The sequence below is a fragment of the Diceros bicornis genome, chromosome X, assembly GCF_020826845.1.
Source record: "Diceros bicornis minor isolate mBicDic1 chromosome X, mDicBic1.mat.cur, whole genome shotgun sequence".
Classification (NCBI taxonomy): Eukaryota; Metazoa; Chordata; class Mammalia; order Perissodactyla; family Rhinocerotidae; genus Diceros; species Diceros bicornis.
Window position 1 is genome coordinate 2057614 of NC_080781.1, and position 23217 is coordinate 2080830.

Here is a 23217-nt window from a genome sequence, read left to right on the forward strand (position 1 = left end):
TCACTAAAAAAATAAATAAATAAATAAATTGTTGAGTGTATTCATTCCAAAATGAGATGATATTGAATATATGGTGTTATATCCTGCTTTGCTCCCAGAAAGATTTATCAACTACACCCATCATAGTCACGGACTTCCCTTGGAGTGATTCTAGTGTTGAAAGATGTGTACTTTTCACAGAACATACACATTCTATCTTAACTCATATTCTGTCTTGGGGACATAGGTCTGACCAATGATGAAGGAAAACCAGGTTGCTTTGGACCTCCCGAGAGATGGATGTAGGTCCCCAACATGACATGAAAATGTGGCCTCAGCAGAGCCACCACCCAGGCCAGCAAGATACTCTAATTTTGTAATTAACTAATCAAGAAGTCCATTAGGGTGAGGTGGTTCTCATTGATAGCCTGCAGAGCAACCCCAACCCTAAGTCAGAGTCAGTTCCTGCAGACGCATCTGAATTCGAGAAAATGAAATTTGCGAACAGCCGTTCGCAAACAGCCAGCCCGCCTTTCCCAAAGAAGGCATCCACTTAAGCCATAGCCTGTCAAATTATCTCTTTGCTTTCCTTCTGTGTCTGCCCTATTAAACATCTCCCTTGATCCTACCCGCTGAGCTCCCTGACCACGTTAGGTTGGCGCTGCCCATTTAGAATCAATGCTTGCTCAAATAAACTCTTCAAGATTTTAATGTATGTCATTCTATCTTTTAACAATACGAAAGGCGACTCAGCTGAGTCATGGCAAGATGTGATAAAGAGGAACCCGGCTTCACAATTGTGTCTTGAAGTTATAGGCTGGGAAGCTGGGTTTATTTTTTTTTTTTAATTAATTAATTTATTTTTTTGTGTGTTTCTGTGTGTCTGAGGAAGATCAGCCCTGAGCTAACATCCATGCCAATCCTTCTCTTTTTGCTGAGGAAGACCGGCCCTGAGCTAACATCTGTGTCTATCTTCCTCCACTTTATATGGGATGCCGCCACAACATGGCCTGATAAGTGGTGTGTCGGTGCACGCCCGGGATCTGAACGCGGGTCGCCAGCAGCAGCGGAGCACGCGCACCTAAATGCTACGTCATGGGGCTGGCCCCGGAAGCTGGGTTTATTTATGGAGGGCCTTCCGTGTGCTAGGAATGAAGATAGCTAAGCAAACCGCATGCTTACTCTCATGCAGCTCCCATTCTAGTGGGACACGACAGGCATTTGGAAGAAAGTGTGTATGCCAGACAGGGACAAATGCGATGAACCAAGGGGAGAGGGAATGGTCAGGGAAGACCTTTCTGGTGACGTGATCGTGGAACAGGCACTGGGGAGGGACAGGAGGGGTTGACCATGGAAGGTCTCAGGAAGGAATGTTAGAGAGGACAGAGGTGAGTGCATGCATGTGTATCTGTGACCAGTGAGGAAATAACGAGTTGGACTTGAGGGTGTCTTATGGGTTGAATTGTCTCCCCCACCCATAGGTTAAAGTCCTAAACCCCCCGTAACCTTGGATAAGAATTTGACCTTATTTGGAAATGGAATCATTGCAGATGTAGTCAGCTAAGCTAGGATGAGGTCACACTGCGGTAGGTTGGGACCTGAATCCAAAATGACTGGTGTGTCTGTAGGAAGGAGACATTGGGATAGAGACATGCACAGAAGGAGGGAGAAGTTCATGTGGGGATGGAGGTGGAGATCTAAGTGATGTTTCTACAAGCCAACGAACGCCAAGGATTGCCAGCAAACCCCCAGAAGCTGGAGAGAGGCATGGAACGGATTCTACCTTAGAACCTCCAGAAGGAACCAACCTTGCCCATGCCTTGACTTGGATTTCTGGTCTCCAGAACTGAGACAGACTAAATCTCTCTTGTTTTAAGCCACCAACTTTGTGGTCATTTGTTCCAGAAGTCCCAGGAAACTATTCCACCACCCATCCCTATATTTTCCAGCTTCCAAAATTCTGTGTCTGCTTCTCCCTAATGGAAAGTCCAATGATAAAATATATTTTAATTAAATGTGCACTTAATTTGGTTTTCTTTTCTGATCTCTATGATATTGGGTTTATTCTTTATACTTGAAACTGAAGACAAGCAAATTATTGAGATGTGTCCATTATTATTATTTCGTTGGATTCTTAGGCAACAGTAATTTTAACCTGTGATTTGGGGTCATGAAAATAGGGTTTTGGTATTTCTTTGATTTTTTTTTTCTTGTCTGTTCCTCCCCCTCTTTCTGGAATTCCTTTCATAACACAGCTCTTGCATCTTTAAACATTTATCCATCACACGCTTTGCTCTTTCCCTCTGGGTTCTCATAAATTTCCATTGCACATCCTGTGGCTTTTAATCATATTTATTACCTCCACTGCAGTTTTTAATTACGTAATCATTTTTCATCATTAATTGTCTTTCCTGCTTTTGGATGGGCCCCCTTTGCTGTAGGCAATGCCCTTTCAAGTTTCACTGATGCTACACACTAGCATTATGCTCCTCTGTTGCATGGAGAAGTTCTGTCTTGTGGCATATTCTGAATTTTTACAAAGACCTCTGTGTTTTGGACTAGAGAATCTTTTCTGATGTCAGGTCATCATTTTCCTTGTGTTGGAACTTTGAGTATTTCTTTTTCCATGAGATTATGTGTCACAGGGCAAGGGGGAAGATTTGCTTCTCTTTGGGATGTAGTTGAGTAGATTGGGTCCGCCTTGTCTTGAGGTGGCGAGAAGGGGTTGTGTCTTTGGAAAGTGGGAACTCTCGGCTGTTCTGTGGAGCCGTGGATTTCATGTGCTCCGAATGCTGCCTGGGAATGGGGTCTCACCCTTCCCTGCTTCACATCCTCCTCTCTGCAAATGGAGAGGTGACACCATTGGTAAGTGGGATATGAGCTACGGGGGAATTGGGTCCTCCGAAGAATTGACCATTGCACCCGCATGCTGCTGAGAATGCTACTTTTTCTTCCCATTCGGTTGTGATGTTCCAACCTCCCCGGGGATCTGTACCCCCAACACAGTCAGTCCTTATCCCCTGGCATTTGGGACGCATCCTGCCTCCGCTTCACATGGGGTCGGCCCTGACACTGATGCAGCAATTTTCTCCAAGATGGTGGTGTAGATTCTCAAGTCTTTCGGTTCAATGATTTTATCTGATTCTCCATTGACTGTTGGTATTCCAGGCTGCCAATATTTCTTTAATAAATAACAACATGGCTCCTTCCTTTCCTCCTTGAGTTCATTATGTTCATTGGGTAGAGCTCCAATACCAAAGTTTAATATTAGTGGAGAGGGAACTGGATGCTACACCCTGCCTTGTTTTTAGTGGGGTGGCCTCTGGGGCTTTGCTCTTTAGTACAATGCTAGCCATTCACTGGAGTGCCCACATACACACGTGTATAAAGATATCCCCAGAGGCACACAGAGACACACACACAGAGACACAGGATGAATGTACACATAGAGAGACACACAGATACACAGAAACATACACGTACATACACAAGCACATGTACACACACAAACACTCAGACACAAATACACTCACGTACACAGAAACACACACATATACACACAAACACATTGGCATACAGACACACACATACACACAGACACACACATATACAAAGGCACAGCATGCATGTACACAGAGAGACACACACAAACACACACATACATACACATACGTAGAAACGCGCACACAGATACATGAATAGACGTAGACATACACACTTATACAGACATGCATTGTCCCCATTTAAAAGAAGGAAAGACACTCTATTGTTAGTTCCCTGAGATTTTTTTGAATGATGGATGGTTACCCAGTGGTGTCACATGCCTTCAAGCCAACCTGACCATACGACTTTGTTGACTTCATCCCAAAGAGGTCAGGTATTACATTAACAAGTTTCATAGTGTTTGTCTGTTAGTGAATTATTAAAACTGGTCTCAGTCATGAAAGCCATGGTTTATCATCGTGTAGGGTTGCCGGGCATGATACCAAATGCCCCAGTGAGATTTGAATTCCAGATAAGCAATGAATAGTTTTTCTCCGTATGAGTTTCCCATGCAAAATTTGGGACATGTTTAGACTGAAAAATAAATATTGCTTGTTTACTTGAAATTCAAAATTAACTGGGCATTTATTGGCCAAATCTGGCAACCGTATTGGAGTGGTATTCTAGCTTGTGTGTGATAGAAGAACCTTTTTAGTGCAATTGGAGTACCTGCGTGGACGGGGGGTGCCGTGGAATGTGATGCCTTCATTAAGCCTTTGTATGTTGTCCTAAAACAGGTGGGTCATTTTCCACCCTATCCAACTCTAGAAGCCAAGGCAAGCATTGCAGCATCATCAGATGAGGACAGTTGGGTTGAGAGTTTGACTTTTGTGGTAACAGACTTCCTTGCCCTGCCTGGTACGGAAGCTGGGACTCAACCTCAGAAGCATCCTTGCCCTTTCTTGTCTTGGTCTCTCGTCTGAGGTTCAGGCTGTCTGCTTGACCTCTTGTGCCTTTGGAAGGAATCGAACACCCCTCCACAGAAGGACAAGAGACGCAAATGCTTTCCTACGGTAGCCTTGAGGGATCCTGGCTTCACCCCACTCTCCTTCAGAGCGTGGTCTTTTTTTTTCAAGATAGTTCTTGTTAGCCTTTATTTATCTATTTTTTTTTGTGAGGAAGACCAGCCCTGAGCTAACATCTGATGCCAACCCTCCTCTTTTTTACTGAGGAAGACAGGCCCTGGGCTAACATCTGTGCCCATCTTCCTCTACTTTGTATGGGACACCGCCACAACGTGGCTTAACAAGCTTGTTAAGTGGTGCGTCGGTGCGCACCCAGGATCCGAACCGGCGAACCCTGGGCTGTTGCAGCAGAGCACGTGCACTTAATCGCTTGCACCACCGGGCCAGCCCCCAGAGCACGGTCTTTATCAGCATTGCACAACACCTTCCAGATTCATTTCAGGTGCATATCCTGCTTTCACAAGAAAGAACAGTTGCTTCCCCTATCACTTTATAATTTATGACCCACTTGTTTCAAACATTTTTTTCCAAACACAAGCCAGGGTGTGTTCATTCCAGACATAAATCATGGAGTAGTTCTCCTTTTCTGTGAGCTAAAATCCAAGTTCTATAGGACAGTGACCAAGATCCCAGCATTTTATGGTTCACGATGTCCTCCTCTGTTACTTGTATTTCTTCACTTCACTCCACTGCCTTGTCATCTGCCTTAAATTCACCTTATCAAGACTTTAGTCCAAAAGTTACCTTTTCTAAGATTTCACCTGATCATCCTGGGTAGAATTTGTCTATGTTCTAATCTGTGTCCTAATTTCAACCCAGATAAGTTCACTTTTTCCTCCCCAATCCTTTATTGCACTTCTCTGTTTCCACATCTCTGTCTCTTATTCTGGATTTTAAGACTCTGTGTTGAGCAAGGAGTGATTGTGACCCAGCTTTGAAACTCTGAAGTCTGCCACAGGTTATCAGATATTTGATTGGCATTTCATAAAAATCCATTGAGCAAATGAAATTTTGCTTCTAGGTGCAAGCGTTAGCTCTCCACCATTTGGTGGAAGACTGGACATTTTCCACAAAGGATATGCTAGCACGTTGCTCATTGCAAAATGATCTGCGTGACTGCTTCTCTGAAACTGGACATTGATAGGCAACATTTTGATGAAGGAGAGTCAGAAAAGGATTTGTGCTGGTTTGTTTCGTTTTGGCAGAAACTATCTTCCACATGAGAAAGGCACGAAGCTCTTCCGCTCTCATCGACTTTGCTCCCCTGAGCAGTTAATCGTCTGTTATCTGACTAACGCTCCATTCATCTCTAGGCAGGGTAAGAGAGCTGATCCCATGTCACCTGGAATATTTATGGAGCCGTGACTATCTGATAATTTTGAAAAAGGAGGCTGATGGCATCCTTTTAGAGGGATACCTGAAGTTATCAGGCCCCGTGGCTAGGGAGTGTTCTTGAGAGTGTTGTCTTTATAACAATGCCTACGCACATATAAAACGGCCACCATGATTTCACTCATGAGGAAAGTGAACTCCAAAGAGTATAAGAAGCTTAGCCATGGACTCCGTAATCAGCAATAAGCAGATATTCGGTTACAATCTAAGTCTACCTCCTATTCTATGTGACACCCTATTTCATTTGCAGAATCCATACTTTCAAAGAAATGCAAACTTTGATAAGACAGACATCCTATTAGAAGTCATCCTTGGGAGACCTTAATTTTCACCAGGGTCCACATGGTACAGATGTTTGCATGTACTCAATATCATCGTGAAAAGTGAAAAAGTCACATTTCAGGTTTATGTTTAAAATTCATCCATCTCTTCCAGACACAGTAGCCCAGTGCCAAATCTGAACTGTTCAGGTAAAATCAAGTTTTTCCATCGTATCCCCATAACCACCCATTTGGAGGATGGGCATTTCAAATCACGAACATCAGTAGGTTTGTACCTGATTTACGCAATTCAAGCAACATCACCCCACTTTGGCCAAAGGCTTGCATATTTTCATTGCGTCTTGTCTTCTGACGTTTTCTCCTCTGGCCTTTCAGATGTTTGCGTACAATGGCGTTATTGCATTAAATAAACTTGACTAATTACATGGCATCAATCAAATTTGAAATTTGACAGAATGTGGCCACAGTGCTGTGTTTGTTAACAAAGTGGCAACCAGCAAGTGCAGAACATATCAAGATCGGCAAATCCTGTTGAAACTAATTACTAACAACAGGGAGCTGCAAGACCCTGCCATGAGCAAGCCTTCAAGAGTGAAAAACCTTTCTGGGATTATAAGTAAGGATCCTGAGCAACCCCCAAAGTGAAGACTCACCCCACAAAGAAACATGGAATACATAAAGATAGCCCCAGAAGCTGGAAAGAGAAGAATTATTTAATTACCACACTGATGAGATTTTAAACCAGCTTGTTATGGAGCTGCCATGGGAATCCCCATTCAGACACCTTTATCCTTCATATTTTATTGTTCAGGATGAAAACTCGTAGGCAGTTCTCCTTCTGAAGAAGGGGTTTAAACTTTCCAGACATCTCCTTTTGGTGTTTTTACATGATTCCAATGCAAAGTTCCCCTCCACACATCGGTCTAGTGATATCTGTATTTTTGGCCTGAAGGTCTAGGATCTGGTATCTAGAGTTGATGGACCCACACAGTGGCATCTCTAATAGAACGTTCCACCTCAAAAAAACCCCACAATGTTCCAGTGAAAGAAGGCTGTGCTGTGAGACTATTTGCAGCAAATTCAGAGAGCAAACTGCTCTGGTTTGTTTACCTGGGTGGTCATGAAATTTTCATTGTGTGTAGAATGATAATGCCTTGGTTCATATACACCCAAATCTTTATTTATAATGCTGGGAGAGAGGCTGTCTTGATTTGCGTCTCTCACTGTTTCATAGCAATCCATTTGGGGCATGGTGTTGACAAATAGGATACTCACTACCCCCAAACCATCCTCCATCATCTGTCTTGCTGAACAGAATTAGGAAATAATCCAGGGGGGAGGTACTGTATTTTCTCTCCTTTATTTAGGTGCACAGATCACTCTGAGGCAATGCTGGAGGCCAGGATGTCATCAAAATCCAGTGGATGGAACGAAAAGGATTGTTTTTCCACAGGAGAGCCGGTCTTCATTTCTCCTTGATGAATCATTTTGGTGATAGATGCAGATAAGAACACTCATGCCTTGCAAGGAAGGCTGCACATGATTTGCCAATGGAATTTTTTTCCCTGCCCTTGTAGAAGGAGATGAAAATGAGGGGTGCAATTTTCCTCATTTGCAAATCATAAGCATGAACCATCTTGAGGAGCACAGTACGGACTAGCCTCCCTGTTGCAGAGAGAGGTGGAGCCAGCAGATTATCATTTGGGTCATGACTCTGGGAGGCTGTAAATAGAGCCAAAAGTTCCTCAGGACCGGCTTTGCATTTTGTCCTACACATCAGATAGACAACACCACTGACAGGTGAGTTGGGGAAGGCTTCTAAGTAGAGACATTCTCAGCTCTGTTTTTTTTTTTTTTTTCTTTCTGATGTGATGGGCACACCTGATGGGCTCAGGCTTTTGAAGGGTCCTTTGGCTATTTTCTAAAACTCAATGGGTCATCTTAGGCATTGACAAGTTGCTTTCAAACCAACTTTTGTTTAAGTTTCTCTCCTTCCTCTCTCCTTCCCTTCTTTTCTTCTTTCCTTTCTCTTTCTCAGTGAATAACTCTTTGCTTGTGGTCTCCATCATCTTGCTTTTGAGCAAGATGGATTTTTGAAGGAGGAGGTTAGTATTATGTTCTTAGTGTTATTTTAAGGTACAAATACAAGTAATAGCGTGCCGATGGAAGATGCGTGTTTCTTTTCTTTCATTGCAACGAGTTTTGCTGTTGTATCACTTGTTTATATATTTCCCCTTCCCAATTAGATGTAACCATTACTTATCCTAAAATCACCATATACGGTCTGGATTTGGACTAATGCAAAATCAAAGAAGTGGATAAGTTCAAGTAATCGCCTGTTTTCTGGTGATTCAAATTCATTCCACATAGATCTCTTGAGTAAGTTCAGCAGCTCCTTGAGATTATACTGTCATCCACGCATGTTGTAGGGTGGGTTTAGGGACCCAGCCAATTCACTTAACAGCCAAAAAGAGTCGAGCCCCAGGAGTTGGCACAGCATGAGCTCTTTAGAAATGAGCCAACAGGGCAAATTCATCAAGAGTGCAGGGTTTGTGCCATGACGGATTTAGAAACCAGTTTTGAAATGTTGGAAGTAGGGATACGCCTCCTTAATCCTGTGAGAATTTTGTAGTGAGAACTAACTGAATACATGCATTTTTTTTTCTCAGGACCTTTTATCTTTGGCCAAAGAAAACAGGAAGTTACTCGGGACTACGTAATGAAGCTCAGGTAAATGAAGTAGTAAGCTATATTGCGAGCACTTTGAATCTAATGGACAATTTTGTGACATTTGTGAATTCGGCTTTACAGATAGAGGCATTCAATCTCATGTATTTTTTTCATCTGATTGGCTATAAGATGTCTAAATTGATGCTCTGGATTTGGTAAGTCTATAATAAAACAGGAGCGATTTACGCCATGGATACAAACATAAACTGCAAATTTTCAACACGCTTGTATTATTCTAAAATATTGTAAAAAACAGGAAAATGGGAAAAGGAATTCAACCAACTTTGGGCAGATGAAAAGCATTTTTGTAATTATTGCAATTTAGCAATAGAAAAAGTCCTGGGATGTAGCTCCCACCTTCAAGAAATTCACAGCCTTGGAGGATATGTTTGGGTAAAGCAAAGAGTTGCAATCTCACGGGGTCAGCATTGTTTCAGGGTATTGATAAAGGGCTCTGGGTGCAGACAGGGGCAGCGACTATTTCTGTCCTCCCTCCCAGTGGAAATATTTGAGGTGGGTTTTGAAATATGAGTAAAGACGAGATAGAGATGGAACCAAGAGTTCAAATGTCACATATTCATTCCCTGATAATGGAAGACAGATCCAGTGGGAAGAGAATTGTATGGATACATTATATTTTTTTTTGAGAAAACGGGACTTTAGTTGGGACTCAGCAAAATATGAGGTGGAACCCAGGACAGCCTCCCTTTGAACACTGCTGGTACCATTCCATAGCAATGGCCAATGCTTGGAGAGAGAAATTCTTGCCTGTTTTTGGGAGATGAGCCTGGTTTCCAATGAGCCTGTTGCATTTATGAGAAGGTGATGTTGGAATAGGATGTAGCTCCTGAAACCACCCAGAGCCGTGTGTTTACAATAAAATCCATGCTTTCTTTTCAGGAACCTCTTGATCTCCCTGTCTTGGATGTGTTTACTCTTAAACACGTGCCTGTCACAGGGGGTGAATGAAGACAAACCCAATATTGTCCTAATAATGGTGGACGATCTTGGGATTGGAGATCTGGGTTGCTATGGCAATGATACAATCAGGTATGTCTTTGTATTGAATCATGGTTTTTTTACCTATTGTTCAGGCGGGGAAGATTGATAGATTTTAGGACTGTGTCCACGTGCAAAACCAAATGGATCTGTGGAGACTTTGTTAAAAGAAGTAAATAGTATTAAAATCAGGACTGTCTGCATTTGAATCTCGGTTCTGCTCTCACGAGTGGTGAAATGTTGGACCAGTTAGGTAATCTCTGCGTGTCTTCTTTTTCTAATCTGTTAAATGCCCAGGTGAATAGTATATTCCTCTGAGCTCATATAGGCAAGGCACACAGAATAGTCACCTGGCACATAGTGAGTTAGTTCTCTATGGAAATAGAATATTATGATGAGTGCTGATTCTTATACATATTTTGACTCGGTAGAATTAATCATTTCATGCTTGCTAATTTTGGAAGGCAACAGACCTTTTAAGGCAACATCCTTCTATTTTAATAACGGAAATTCTGAAAGGAGAAAAAAGCATGAAACAAAAATTCAGAGCTTTCTGGTGGATTAGGAAAGCCATCTAATGAGCCGTGCTTATACAAAGCTTCAGAGTACATCTTTATAACACGTATGAATTGTACACTTAAAAGATTTTTCTTTGTTGTGTTACTAATAAATGCCAAAGCTGGTAGTCTCTGCTTTCGATCAAAGAAATTAGGAGTCATGAAAACGTAGGTATCAGAATTAATTATTGCAGCCCGTTAAAGGAATTAAGACTCATAAAAAGGTGCATAAGAAAATAAAGAGCAGCAATTTTCAGACAGTATGTAGAAGGGGGTAAGTGTTTTGCTGAAGGTACTAGCTACTTGAGAGGTGAGATCTTAATCAGCACATATGCCCCAGACAGACATTTTACAAATCAGTCTTTTCTATGCAAATCGAATCCTACTTTAAAAGACCCTAGGTGATTTTTCACATTTAAACGAAGAATCAGATAAATGTGTTGGTAAAGCTGGAACTTCTTCATGCACTAATTGCCACTCATAATCTCTCTCATGAATAAATCTAAGTGTCATTATATTTCATTTTCATCCCACGAGGCGACTGTTTCTATTCTGTAGAAGTCTCTCTTTCATTCTCTTCAACCTCCAGATATCTTTATATTTAATCATATGGCAGTTTTGGGGACCATTTGTGTGTAAAGCAAGGATGTTTCTCTCTCCATCATGTGAGTTGAACTCATCCTGAGATCTGTTTGTAGCTAGGCATCACTAAGATCTGTAAGTAATTGGCCTTAATGAATCAGTCTAGAGATACTCTATACTTTTATACATATTTTAAAATGCAGTCCTATACTCAATAGACACCATATGGCACAACCAAATTTTACCAATCTTGCGACAAACAGCTGCCTGAAACCTCAACTGTGTTTTCACCCTGAGAAGGGCAGAAAAAGGATGGGCATTGTGTGTAGGTACTTCTTCTCCAGTTCTGAGCTCAGGGAATCGTAGTAAACAGAGATATTGTCTACCTGCAGGTAACTCTCTGTCTCTCTGTGTTTCTGTTTCTCCTCTCCCCACCTCCTCTCTCTGATTTTCCCCTCTGTCTCTCCCTCCAGGACCCCTCACGTGGACAGCTTAGCCAGGGAAGGTGTGAGACTGACCCAGCACATCTCGGCAGCCTCACTGTGCACCCCAAGCAGGGCTGCCTTTCTAACGGGAAGATACCCCATCCGATCAGGTGTGTAAACGGAGAAGGCTCTGCCACCCCCTGCTGTCACGTCAGGATGTGCGGACGTGGAAATGTGGCTTGGTCATTTTGAAAAGTGCAAGAGTGCACACACACATGTGCTCGCGTATGCAGCTACGGAGGCCACCATGAAAACCACTGTGCTCCCAGCTGACCCAAGACCACCTTGTGTGGCTACGTTATGTCTCTTAACCTCTTGATGACTTTTTTTCTGAGCGCCCTGTGTCTGGACATAGGCCTGACTTTCTATCTGAAGACAAAGAGCGGGAAACTGCCTCGGAAGGAAATAGTTAACAAGGAATGTGTCTGCCCTCCTGCAGGCTGTCATAAGGCAGTATCTATCAGAATGTCGCCAACTTTCATCCCAACGTTTTAGCTCTTGTAAGGATGGGACACCTTTCGTTTCTGCCTTCATCCGATGAACTGCTTGGATTGTTTCTGCCTTTTGCCTTTTATGTATAGTTCTGCTGCGAACACATCTGTACAAGTTTTTGTCTGAACACTTCTTTTCAATTCTTTTGGATACAGATGTAGGAGTGGAATGGCTGGGTCGTATGGCTGTATTTTTAAAGGCGAGCAGAAGGGTTTGGTTGATGGGCACAGATTCTGTAGTTTAAGAGTAAGGCGTGCAATTCAGAGACACTAGTATTTATGTCTACTTTTAGTCAAGATCGAGAGGTCCCTTCAGCTCTTAAGGATATCGTGTAAACGTTTACATCCTGTGAGGTTCACAATATCTGCCTTGGCTGGTACTAAGATTAATCAGGTCCAGTAAACCTCTATATATTCTCTTTTTTTTCTTGTAGTAAGAAGAAAGTGCCAGTCACTTTATGTCAAACTCATTTTCCTAACCTTTTAGAAGGAGTTGTAGAGTTTCATGTCTTGAGTCACCGTATCCAATGTTTAAACCAAGATGGCTGCTCTCTGAGAGTTCTTAGCCTGATTTGCTCTCCCATTTTTATCTGGATCTTCTCTCTCTTTTTACCCACTTTGTCCTGTCTTATTCAATTTTGCTTCCATTCCAGATTTTGCTTTGGGGTTGGGCCCCTATTTTGGAAGGAAGCCAGGAAGGGTCAGTCTTGAGAGTTCATCCCAACAAGATTGTTCTATCATATTCAATGTACCTAAGATCCTTGCATCACCCTTGATGGGACTTATGAAAACCCCTCTGGCTTCAGCTACTCTCCAGGGAATGCCTGTTGGCTATTTTGGGTGTTCTTTTGTTCCTGGATGTTTCAGGAATTCATTTGCTTTCTTCTGCCCCTCTCCTGTAAGATACAGATCTTGGGTCTCTGGGTGATTTGTCTCACCTACTGGTTACCTCGTTTTGTCATAAGCAATGTCCACGGCTTTGTAGTTTTCCTTTGTGATGACTCTATTTTTGTGAAGGAATCGAGAGAGTCCAAAACGATGTGTCCACTCTTCCTAGGTGCACCAACTTCAGGTTTTTGGGAAGAAGTTAGCTTCTACACCTTTGCCACAAATAGAACTTAATCCTATTGTCAGAAAAAAAAAAAAATCCGTTGCAGAAGCATTAGGGTTTTCATGAGATTTCATTTCTTGACTCTTTTTCCAATATGTACATTACCCCATTGAGGGCAGGCACATGTCAGATGTGCAAGCAGCAGTTGTCTGTAGAAATAATACCCTGTGAAGCTGGTAAAAATGCAGGAAGTGTGATTTGGACAGCATGTTTGTGTGTACCTGACAGTATCGTGCGTGTGTGTGCACGCACAAGGGCTTAAAGGGGCTTTGTATACGGAACAGTGTGAGTTCTGTTTGGAGAATGTGATTTTCCCCTCCACAGGATGGTTTTCTCTTCCTTCCGGGATGGCACCTCATCTCTCCATCTTCCAGCTCTGAACTCTCCACAACCGTGTCCCTCTTCAGCTGACAAACACCTACTCATTGTGTGTGTTTTTTTACATTACACTTAGGCATGGTTTCTAAAATGGATTCCCGTGTCATCACCAGCCTTGGAGTTTCTTCCGGACTCTTTCTCAATGAAACAACATTTGCAGCCTTAGTGAAGAACCAAGGATACACCACAGCACTCATCGGTAAGAAGCCATCTTTGGTTTTACTCATTTATCGTCAAGTAACTATAGATGTTATTCTATCCTTCACATATTGTTTTCTTGGAAACTGTTTAAAAATGAGTTTCCATCTTGGATATGGCAGAGAAGACTCTCCGTGCCATCTGGCCTCCACATCTGCCATTTCGGTGGCTACCTCCTATCTCCATGTTGACCCTCCCCAATTAAGCTAGTTATATCTTGTATGGTTTTTGGAGCCAAATGTGTGCTCTTGCACCCTCCAGAACTCTCCCTCATCATTGCACTTTGTTCACGTGGGACCCTGTGTTGCAATGCTCTCCCACCCAGCCACACACGCACTCTTTCCTATGTGGCACCTGCCCATCCTTTTCAGACATAGTTCAGGCATGCCTGAACATCCCTTCCTACCTTCCCCCCGGGCCTTGCCAGGTGTCCCTCCTACCTGTTTCTGTATCACTTCCTCTTTGCACAGACCACGCTGTACTATGATGGTCTGTTTCTACATTATTCTCTGCAGATTCTGAAATCCTTCATCTCAGCCACTGTGTATCATTTAAGAAACGTAACAAGTCTTCCCAAGAACACACAGATAGCCTTACGTGTTGTTAACTTTTTACGGAGCGTCAACTTTTGACTCCCTAAAAAATGTCTACACTCTCTATCCATTACCCAAACAGCCAAAAAAATGACTTCTGAAAAATGTCTACACCCTAATTTTGGCACCCAAACCCAGATAAGGAGCACGTACATGGCCTCAGAAAGCTCACATTTACTCCTTTCCGGTCCATCCCTCTCTCTTAGCTCCCCCTTTCTCCACTCTTGCTGCATGAAGGTCAACTCAGAGGAGAAACCTGGGTGCTCCTTTTGGCAATGATCATGGTCCCTGGTTAATTGCATTGCAGTAAGAGGACACTGTGCACTGACAGAAACATTGATGATTACAGGTGGAAGAGATGTCCGAGAGTAACTTGTCGCCCTAATTTCAGAGAGAAGGACATTGATTTTTCCCAAGGCTGAGAGACATATGCGATGTTTGAAAGCGAATGTTGTACATGAAGAAGATCAAATTTGTCAGGGTCTCCATGCCTTGCTAGTTCACTCATTGTATATTCTCTCACCAACCTCATTATTCGTTAAAACTAGACCACAAGGATTTCCTTTTCCTTGCTGCCAAAGATGATAGAAGTAAACTAACGATGACCCCTTTGAAGCTAAACCTACTGTGCCTGTTTGAGAGGCCTGGGCTTCGATTGGCTTGAAAATACCATGCTATTTTAAATCTCTTTGATTTTTGTAACCAATTTGACATTGATAGGAGAAGACAATCTTAGTTCAGTTGCAGGAAAGAAAAACCTAGGCCAGCAGCATTGCTTCTCATCTACCTACCCCCTCAGGCTCCCAGAGATGTGAGCACGTGCATCCTTGATGTGGCCTTGACTGCATGCAGAAAACTATTAATGTTTTGTTAGATACACATTATTATATGCTCTTAGAGTCCACATGCCAGCAGGACTCACACGGATCTTTTGGTTACCATTAGAGGTGTGGCAAGTTTTACTGAATAAATTCCTTACTTCAATGAACTTTAGTGGGACACCCTAGGATTTACAGCCAGCCAGCTATCCATCCATCCATTCATCCACATTTGGTCCATCCTCCATCATTTATCTATGTCTATCATCTATCTATCTATATCTACCTGTCTAGATATCTATATATCTATTTATCTATCATCTATCTACTCATCTATCTACTCACCCACCCATCCACCCATGTATCTATCTATCATATATCTATTCATCTACCTATCCATATATCCATACATAAATGATATCTTCTATGATTTATTTGTATCTGTCATATCTATCTTTTTATGGATCCATCCATCCATCATTTATATATCTGTTTGTCTTGTATCATCTAACTTGTCTCTGTCGTTTATCTATCCATGTAGGTATAATTTACATCTATCTCTCTATCTCTCTATCTATCTATCCATCCACCCATCTATCCATCCATCTATCCATCCATCCATCTACCATTCATCCACCTGCCCATCTATCTGTCTATCCATCAACCCAATCATCCATCCATCCATCCATCCATCCATCACCTATATATCAATTTATCATATATCACCTATCTATCTTTTGACTACAATTTACATTGATCTATCCATCTATCTATCTAGCCACTCATCCATCTGTCCATCCATTCATCTACTACTCATCTGCCTGTCTATCTATCCATCCATCCACCTACTCATCCATCATCTTCTGTCTTATCTATCTCACTATCTAATATCTACCTATCTACCTATCTGTTACCTATAATCTACCCTTGTCTCTATCATGTATATATCTTTGTTGCTATGACATTGTCCTCTCTGTGAATGAGAAGCTGCCCAGTTCGCATTCTTGCTGTGAACTCACAATTGTATTGTCCTCCCTTTATTTTTTATCCTATCTAGTCACTCACAACCAGCTCTTAACACAAACTTCTGTGAAACAAAGGAAAAAAATGAGCCTATGCTGATGTCAGATTTTTAAGCAAAAGAAAATTACTTGCTGCTCCATTTTTGTACATTAGCCGATTGTTTCAAATGAAGAATGATCACATGGTCTTTATGACGTCTGAGCATATTACGCTTTATTTGTGTGTGTGTGCTTCATTTCAGGCAAATGGCATCAAGGCTTAAATTGCCTATCGCGAAGTGACCACTGCCATCATCCATATAATTACGGGTTTGATTACTACTATGGCATGCCGCTCACTCTGTTTGAACCTTGCTGGCCAGATCCTTCACGTGACGCAGAATTAGCCTTTGGGAGCAAAATCTGGCTGTGTGTACAGCTGGTCGCCATCACTGTGCTTACCTTGACTATTGGGAAATTGAGTCGCTGGATCTCTGTTCCCTGGTCCCTCATCCTCTCCATGATTCTTTTTATTTTTCTCCTGGGCTACTTTTGGTTCTCCAGTTACACATCCCCTCTGTACTGGGCGTGCCTCCTCATGAGAGAGCATGAGATCACCGAGCAGCCCATGAAGGCAGAACGAGCTGGGTCCATCATGGTGAAGGAGGCGGTTTCCTTCTTAGAAAGGTAAAGATATTTTTTTTTAAATCCATGCAATTATGCTAAAAAATGAGTATTTTAAGAAACGAGGGTGAGGACTTTAACCAAACTGAGTTAAGAAATGTTATATTGCTAAACACTGTCTAGACAATAATATGAAATGTTTTGGAAGACAGCTGGATGCTTCTGGCAGTGCCTAAGGAGGTGGTATCTTGTTTGAGTCCTTCTTATCAAAATCACAGTCTCTCTGTTGGCCCTGAAATTCATATTTGGTTAGACCAAGCAGGCAGACTCACACTAGACTCAAACTCATAAATCTGGCTTGTTAATTTACAATGCATATTGTCACCTATTAATTTACAATGGGAATTATATCTCCCAGGGAACTAAGCAATAGAATAAGTTGGCCACTGCATTGTTTCCCTGTTAGAGAAAAAGCTACTTGAGAAATTAAAACAAGAAGGTTGATTGATCAGATGAGCATGTGATATGGAAGGGATATTATTTGGATAATGTTAATGGTGATCGTTATAAAGCTTGATGCATCCATAACACAATAGCTGGAAACTTTCCGAGGGAGCCACATTTACCGTCCTCTAATTGCTGGACTTTCTTTTAGGAAAAGCCTATGAACACATTTTTCTTTCTCTCTTTCAACATTGAGGCTTTCTCTTTACCAATCACCATCCTGGGATCTGGCACTTCAAGGTTGAGTTCACATTTAGTGATGACAACAGACGTACAAGCACATGATAAGAAATAGGTTCATGGGCAGAAGTCCAGGATGCTATTGGTCTATACACTAGGGACTTTCCAAGACATCAGGGAAGCCGTGTTTGAGAAAACACAATCTTACCTGAAGCTTCAAAGGTGAGTAATAGCAAGAAGAAGGAAGGGTGGGCAAGCATCACTGGCAGAAATGCGAGCATAAGGAAGAGAGTGTGTGTGCAAGGATCTGTGAGCAGTTTGCCCTGGTCAGCGTGTAATGTGCCAAGCCAGGAATGGCTGTAGGAAAAGTCGACATGTTCAACTGTTAGGTAGAGTTGACTGATGATGTAAAGGATCTTGTGTAACCTGATAATTAGCTTTGTCCTTAACCTGTAGCTCAGTTGGAGACAATAAAAATTCAGAGTGTGGGAGAGAGAAAACCATATTTGCATGGTAGATGCAAATGAATGGCTGGTTTCATTTAGGGCAAACTCTTTACTCTGGAACCTTTCCAAATGTGCAGAGTTTAGGAAGTTTTACAAAGGACATGTTGGCATGTTGCAAGGTGACGTGCACCCCTCTGAAATTTAAAGATGAGCCGTCCTCTTCCATTCCATCAGCCAGTTCAAGTCTTTGCACACCCACACACGTTGTGGCTTAATATTTTACAGGAGTCCTTTAAGAACAAATGCTGGTGTGGAAATGTACTTTCATCACTTAAACCTCTGTTGAGTTTCAAAAGTTCTAAGTGATCCGTAGTGACACGATATCAAAAGGAAAGAGAAACTAACAGTGAACAGGGAATCTGAAGATCTGGAAGCTACTCCATTGGTTGACAATGTGGCTACGAGTAGGTGGCTCAGGTTCACAAAGACTAGAAATTACTTTCATCTGATTCTCAGTGTATGCATTTCCTATGACTGCTGTAACACATAGCCAAAAACTTAGTGGATTAAAACAACACCCATTTATTATTTTATGTTCCTGAAGTCAGAAGTCAGGAATTAATCTTCTGGGCCTGAAACTCAAGGTGTCAGCAGGCTTAGTTCTCCTGGATGCTCCAGGGGAGAATCTTGTTTCTTCTAGCTTCTGGAGGCTGCCTGCATTCCTTGGCTTGTAGCTATGTCACTCATATCTCTGCTTCTGTTGAAAGATATCCTCTTCTCTTCCCTCACGTTGACCCTATTGCCTCTCTCTTGTAGTTGCATTGGATCATCTCCTCTTCTCAAGATCTTTGACTTAATCCCATCTGCAGGGTCCCTTTTGCCAAGTAAGGCAACATATTCACAGGTTCTGGGGATTAGGGCGTGGACAGCTTTGAGGTGAAGCATTATTCTGCCAACCACCCTGAACACCACTCTTTATTTTGACAGCTTAGGTTGGAATGCTAAGTGCTTTTAACACTTGGAAGTGCTATAAGTGTGACATACCCCACCCCCTTGTCTTCCTAATTTAGGTTTTAAGAATGACATGTTCTGAAAGAGATTGAATGCCACACAGTCAACTCCGGAGTAGAAAACTATCTTACCTGGTCATGAAGACACAGAGTGAAAAAATACTACAGAACTGAAGTCCATCTTGTTTGTCTCTAACAACCGGCCTCCCTGTGTATATTTTCTGTGTCTCCCCCTTTAAAATACAGCATAGGAAATCATGTAATCTCATTCTCTATCAGTATGTATATTAGTTTCCTAGGGTTGCCATTAAAAAAAGTGCCATAGCGGGGCTGGCGCCATGTCATAGTGATTAAGTTTGCGCCCTCTGCTTCAGCAGCCTGGGGTTCGCAGGTTCGGATCTGGGGCACTCACCGACTCATCACTTGTCAGGCCATGCTGTGGTGGTGCCCCATATAAGGTGGAGGAGGATGGGCACAGATGTTAGCCCACGGCCAATCTTCCTCACATAGCCGTCTTCCCCTATGTGTGTCTCCTAATTACTTCTTTTTATAAGGACACCAGTTATTGGATTCTGTGCCCATTCTACCCCTATATGACCTCATCTTAACTAATTACACCTCCACAGACCCTATTTCCAGATAAGATTGCATTCTGAGGTCCCAGGTAGACACGGATTGTGGAGTAATGCTATTCCACCCAGTACACTATGGCACCACTCTTTTTTTCTTGATTCATTTTTTTTTTCACATTCTTTCCACAATGATATCTCATCAGAGCAGACATTTCCTACAGAGTGGCATCTGTGTTGTGTGCTGCCCTGGTTAGCTGAGGACCTATCTTTTAATCAGACAGATTGTCAGAGCTTGAAGTGGGTCAGCCTCATTCCCTGTGTCCTCACATGCGAACCAAAGCTCTGTGGACAGCTTGCCAAGAAGTTTCTGTCCATGCTTGCTCTAGGGTTGTGAAAGTGCTGAAGTTTCTAAGTAGCCACTCCCGTGCCACTATATCTTTGGGCCTCTTGGGGTGTGCCTCTAGCTTGAAATTCATAAGCCATGGGAAAGTGTCCCAAGCTGGGCTGGATTTGCATTTTAGCTCTGGGTTAAGTAGTCCCCTGTGCGTCCTGGCATCTGAGAGTCGAAGGAACCATGGTGGTGTCACCTCAACTGGGGGGAGCTGTCCAGATGCTGGAGGATCCTGGAAGCCACTCTGGCCAGGATGGTCTCTCGAAGGGGCTGCGTCTTGCCTGTGTCCCCTCTTCTGGGGCCTGGAGAGCAAGGAACTGTGTCTGTGTGACAAAAAGCAATGTTCCCTTTCCCAGATGTTGAAAACTCAAAAGCAATGTGCTTGATGTCTTCTCAGGAACCGTGAAGGACCTTTTCTCCTCTTTTACTCCTTTCTCCACGTTCATGCACCCCTCCCCACGACGACTGAGTTCATCGGCACCAGCAAGCATGGCTTGTACGGGGATAATGTGGAGGAGATGGACTCCATCGTGGGTAAGTTGCCAGACCTAAGTAGACGAAACCTCCATGCTTTGATAGTTCAGGACACTCGGACACTGTCCCTGGCCAGCCTGTGAAAGAGAAGGTGGGGATGATTGTCTGAAGAGTGAACAGAATCCTCCCCACCAGGGGCGTTTGGTCTCCCACGTAAACGATATAACAGATCCGACCTGTTATACCCAATCTCAGCGCTCTTTGGTTGCAGAGCAAACCTTCATTTCAGGTCTGCTGGGTATTCAGATCCGAGTCTAGGGTGGGGGTACAGTGGTGAGTCAGAAGCCAGAACCCGATCAACTGTAGTGAGAGAGAGCAGGGTGGTAAGTGTGAATTCCCATGCTGCCGTGATACATATATTGGTTAGCAAAAAGGATTCGGCTTTTCCAACATGAGTGACAGAAGAGCATGATGGTCTCTCAGGCTTGCAGGACACAAACTTAAGTGATAGTATTCTCCAAATATAGGCTGTCGGTTTGAAATAGATTTCAGTAAACAAAGAGACACTTTGGAAATCAAGCTTGACCAAGGGGAAGCCATTAAAACGCTGTCAATTCACATAGTCTTAAAAATAGAACATATTTAAAACTTAGTTTAAATAGAAATACTATTTTGATCAACTATATACACAAAGGCACATGTTTATGCAGGCATATGTGTGTATATAGGGTGTGTATATGTGGTGTGTGTGTGTGCATGTGGTGTGTGTGTGTGTGGCATGTGTGGTGTGTGTGGTGTATGTGTGTGTGACGTGGTGTATGTGTGTGATGTGTATATGGTGGGTGGGTGTGTGGTGTATATATGGTGGGTGGGTGTGTGGTGTGTGTGGTATGTGTGGTGTGTATGTGTGTGTGTGTGGTGTGTGTCCGTCTCCCACTTCATACTTTCACCAGGACAAGACAACATAGCGTGTTTTTAAAATGCATATTCTTAACGTTAGACTCTATCTCAGGAGCTTTGGCTATCCTACTTGTCATTCTGTCTTTTTGAAAGGGAATGAAGTAACTCATTCCAACTCAGGATGCAAGGAAAAAGAAAAAAACAAACCCAAATTACTTACTACTTGCTTTAAAATTTTAAATAAGTAAAAAGTTTTCAAAATATCTAAGTTAATAAAATTAATGATGTGGCATGAAGTCACCAAATAAGGTACTTTGGTTTTGATTTGGTTTCAGTGGGATTTTCTCAGTGACACTCAGATCCTATTACACAAATGGATGGGTGTGTTGAATGTGGGCAGACACGCCACGATATTTGAAAGCCGTATTTTGAAAAAGTGCAACGGAGATTCACAAGCCACTGGTGCCCAAAGTCAGAATTGAACCTTCAGGAAGAATAAACATCTGCTTCTATATGAAATTTGAGAAATAGTACAAAGTTTATTGAACCCCAAGATATCTACCCTGAAGCTATAACAGTACCTCAAACCCCAGGAATTGTTGCTTTGCTTGTTAGGAAGGTTAATTTGCAGATGTTCTTGGTTAGGATATCATTCTAATGCATTTGGGGATTAATGTGAATTGCACGCAGTAGTGTGTGACAGGATGGGCTCCATTGATTGAATGGAGACTTTGACACATGGCAGTTGGTATAAGACATGCACTGTTTCAAGTGTGTTCCAGATGGATCTCCATAAACATTCTAGGAGACGAGTACCATCTTCATCATCATCATTATCTCCTGATGAGGAATCTAAAGCACAAGATACTTAGTGGCTTGCTCAAGGTTACAGGCCAGGTCCAGCTGGGCCAGGATTGGAACCTGGACACTCTGGCTCTGTAGCTCAGCGGCCATTTGTGTGGGGCAAAGAGGTTATGAACAGAGATTTGGAAAGAGAGTCAGGTTCTTCTCAAGTATCACCAAACCCGTCAGGCTCCAACAAGGTGTAGTTTCACAGGTTCCGGGAAAGCTCCAGAAACTTCCCCCTAGCCTGGCTTCTTGCTTACTCACATCCCGTTGGAGGCTTCCAATGCAAATGACATCTCTTACCCCACCAGGAGAAACACCTCTGAGGCCCAATTAGTCACACATCCTCAATGGGAAAGACTTCAGCAGCTCTCAGCTCAAGAGTAGGTTTCTCGAAAATGGTGAGAAGGGATGAGCTTCCAACATGAGGAGGAGAAATGAAAGTTGGGATCACGGATTGTCATGGCCGGACCTGTTTGGCAGTTATGGGGGTTGGAATGAGGTTTCCGGGACGGGGGTGTCTAGGGATTGCAGGGGCACTTGGGCAGCTCCATTGAAGAGGGTGGAGAGCCTATGAGAGTGCAAAACTGTCTTAGAAAGAGAGATACATAATATTATATGTAATATTAATAATAAATAAATATCAACTATATACGTAATGAAATTATTAAAGATACATAAATATATATTTAAAATATAATTATACATATTTAAAATATAATATATCTATTTCTAACATTAACTGAAATCTCTAGGGTTTTCAACATAGACACTTATATCCTTCACAGATATCAAGTTACTTTGAGATATTTCTATTCTTAATATTTAGAGAGATTAAAAAAATGATTAGATAGTTGCCATGGAAAGGCTAGAAATATCTCTCTAGCATCAACTGAAATATGTATATGTGTCATATACATAAATTTATATTATATGTTATATATAAAGCTATATATAATACTTGTATAATGTGTAATATACATTTAATATTTATATAAATATATTTAATATATAAGTTTATATAATATTCCAGTTGATGCTAGAAATATATAATGTTTATAATATAAATTTATATTTATAGAATCGTGTTAGCCATTTCCATGACTACTTGTTTTTAGTCTCTATTTCATTTATTTTTGCTCTAATTTTAATTATTTCCCTCCCTCT

The 23217-nt window shown here is 42.2% G+C and overlaps 1 protein-coding gene across 1 annotated transcript in view; it reads left to right on the top strand.

Moving 5' to 3' along the window:
- The first annotated feature begins 8879 nt into the window (after positions 1-8879).
- The window catches only part of ARSF (arylsulfatase F), a 34339-nt gene continuing 20001 nt past the window's right edge, over positions 8880-23217 (top strand). Inside the window, exons 1-6 of the mRNA XM_058535159.1 lie at positions 8880-8890; positions 9791-9940; positions 11502-11623; positions 13570-13692; positions 16367-16790; positions 20228-20364. Of these exons, the coding sequence (XP_058391142.1) occupies positions 8880-8890; positions 9791-9940; positions 11502-11623; positions 13570-13692; positions 16367-16790; positions 20228-20364 (967 nt within the window). The remainder of the gene's footprint in view (positions 8891-9790; positions 9941-11501; positions 11624-13569; positions 13693-16366; positions 16791-20227; positions 20365-23217) is intronic.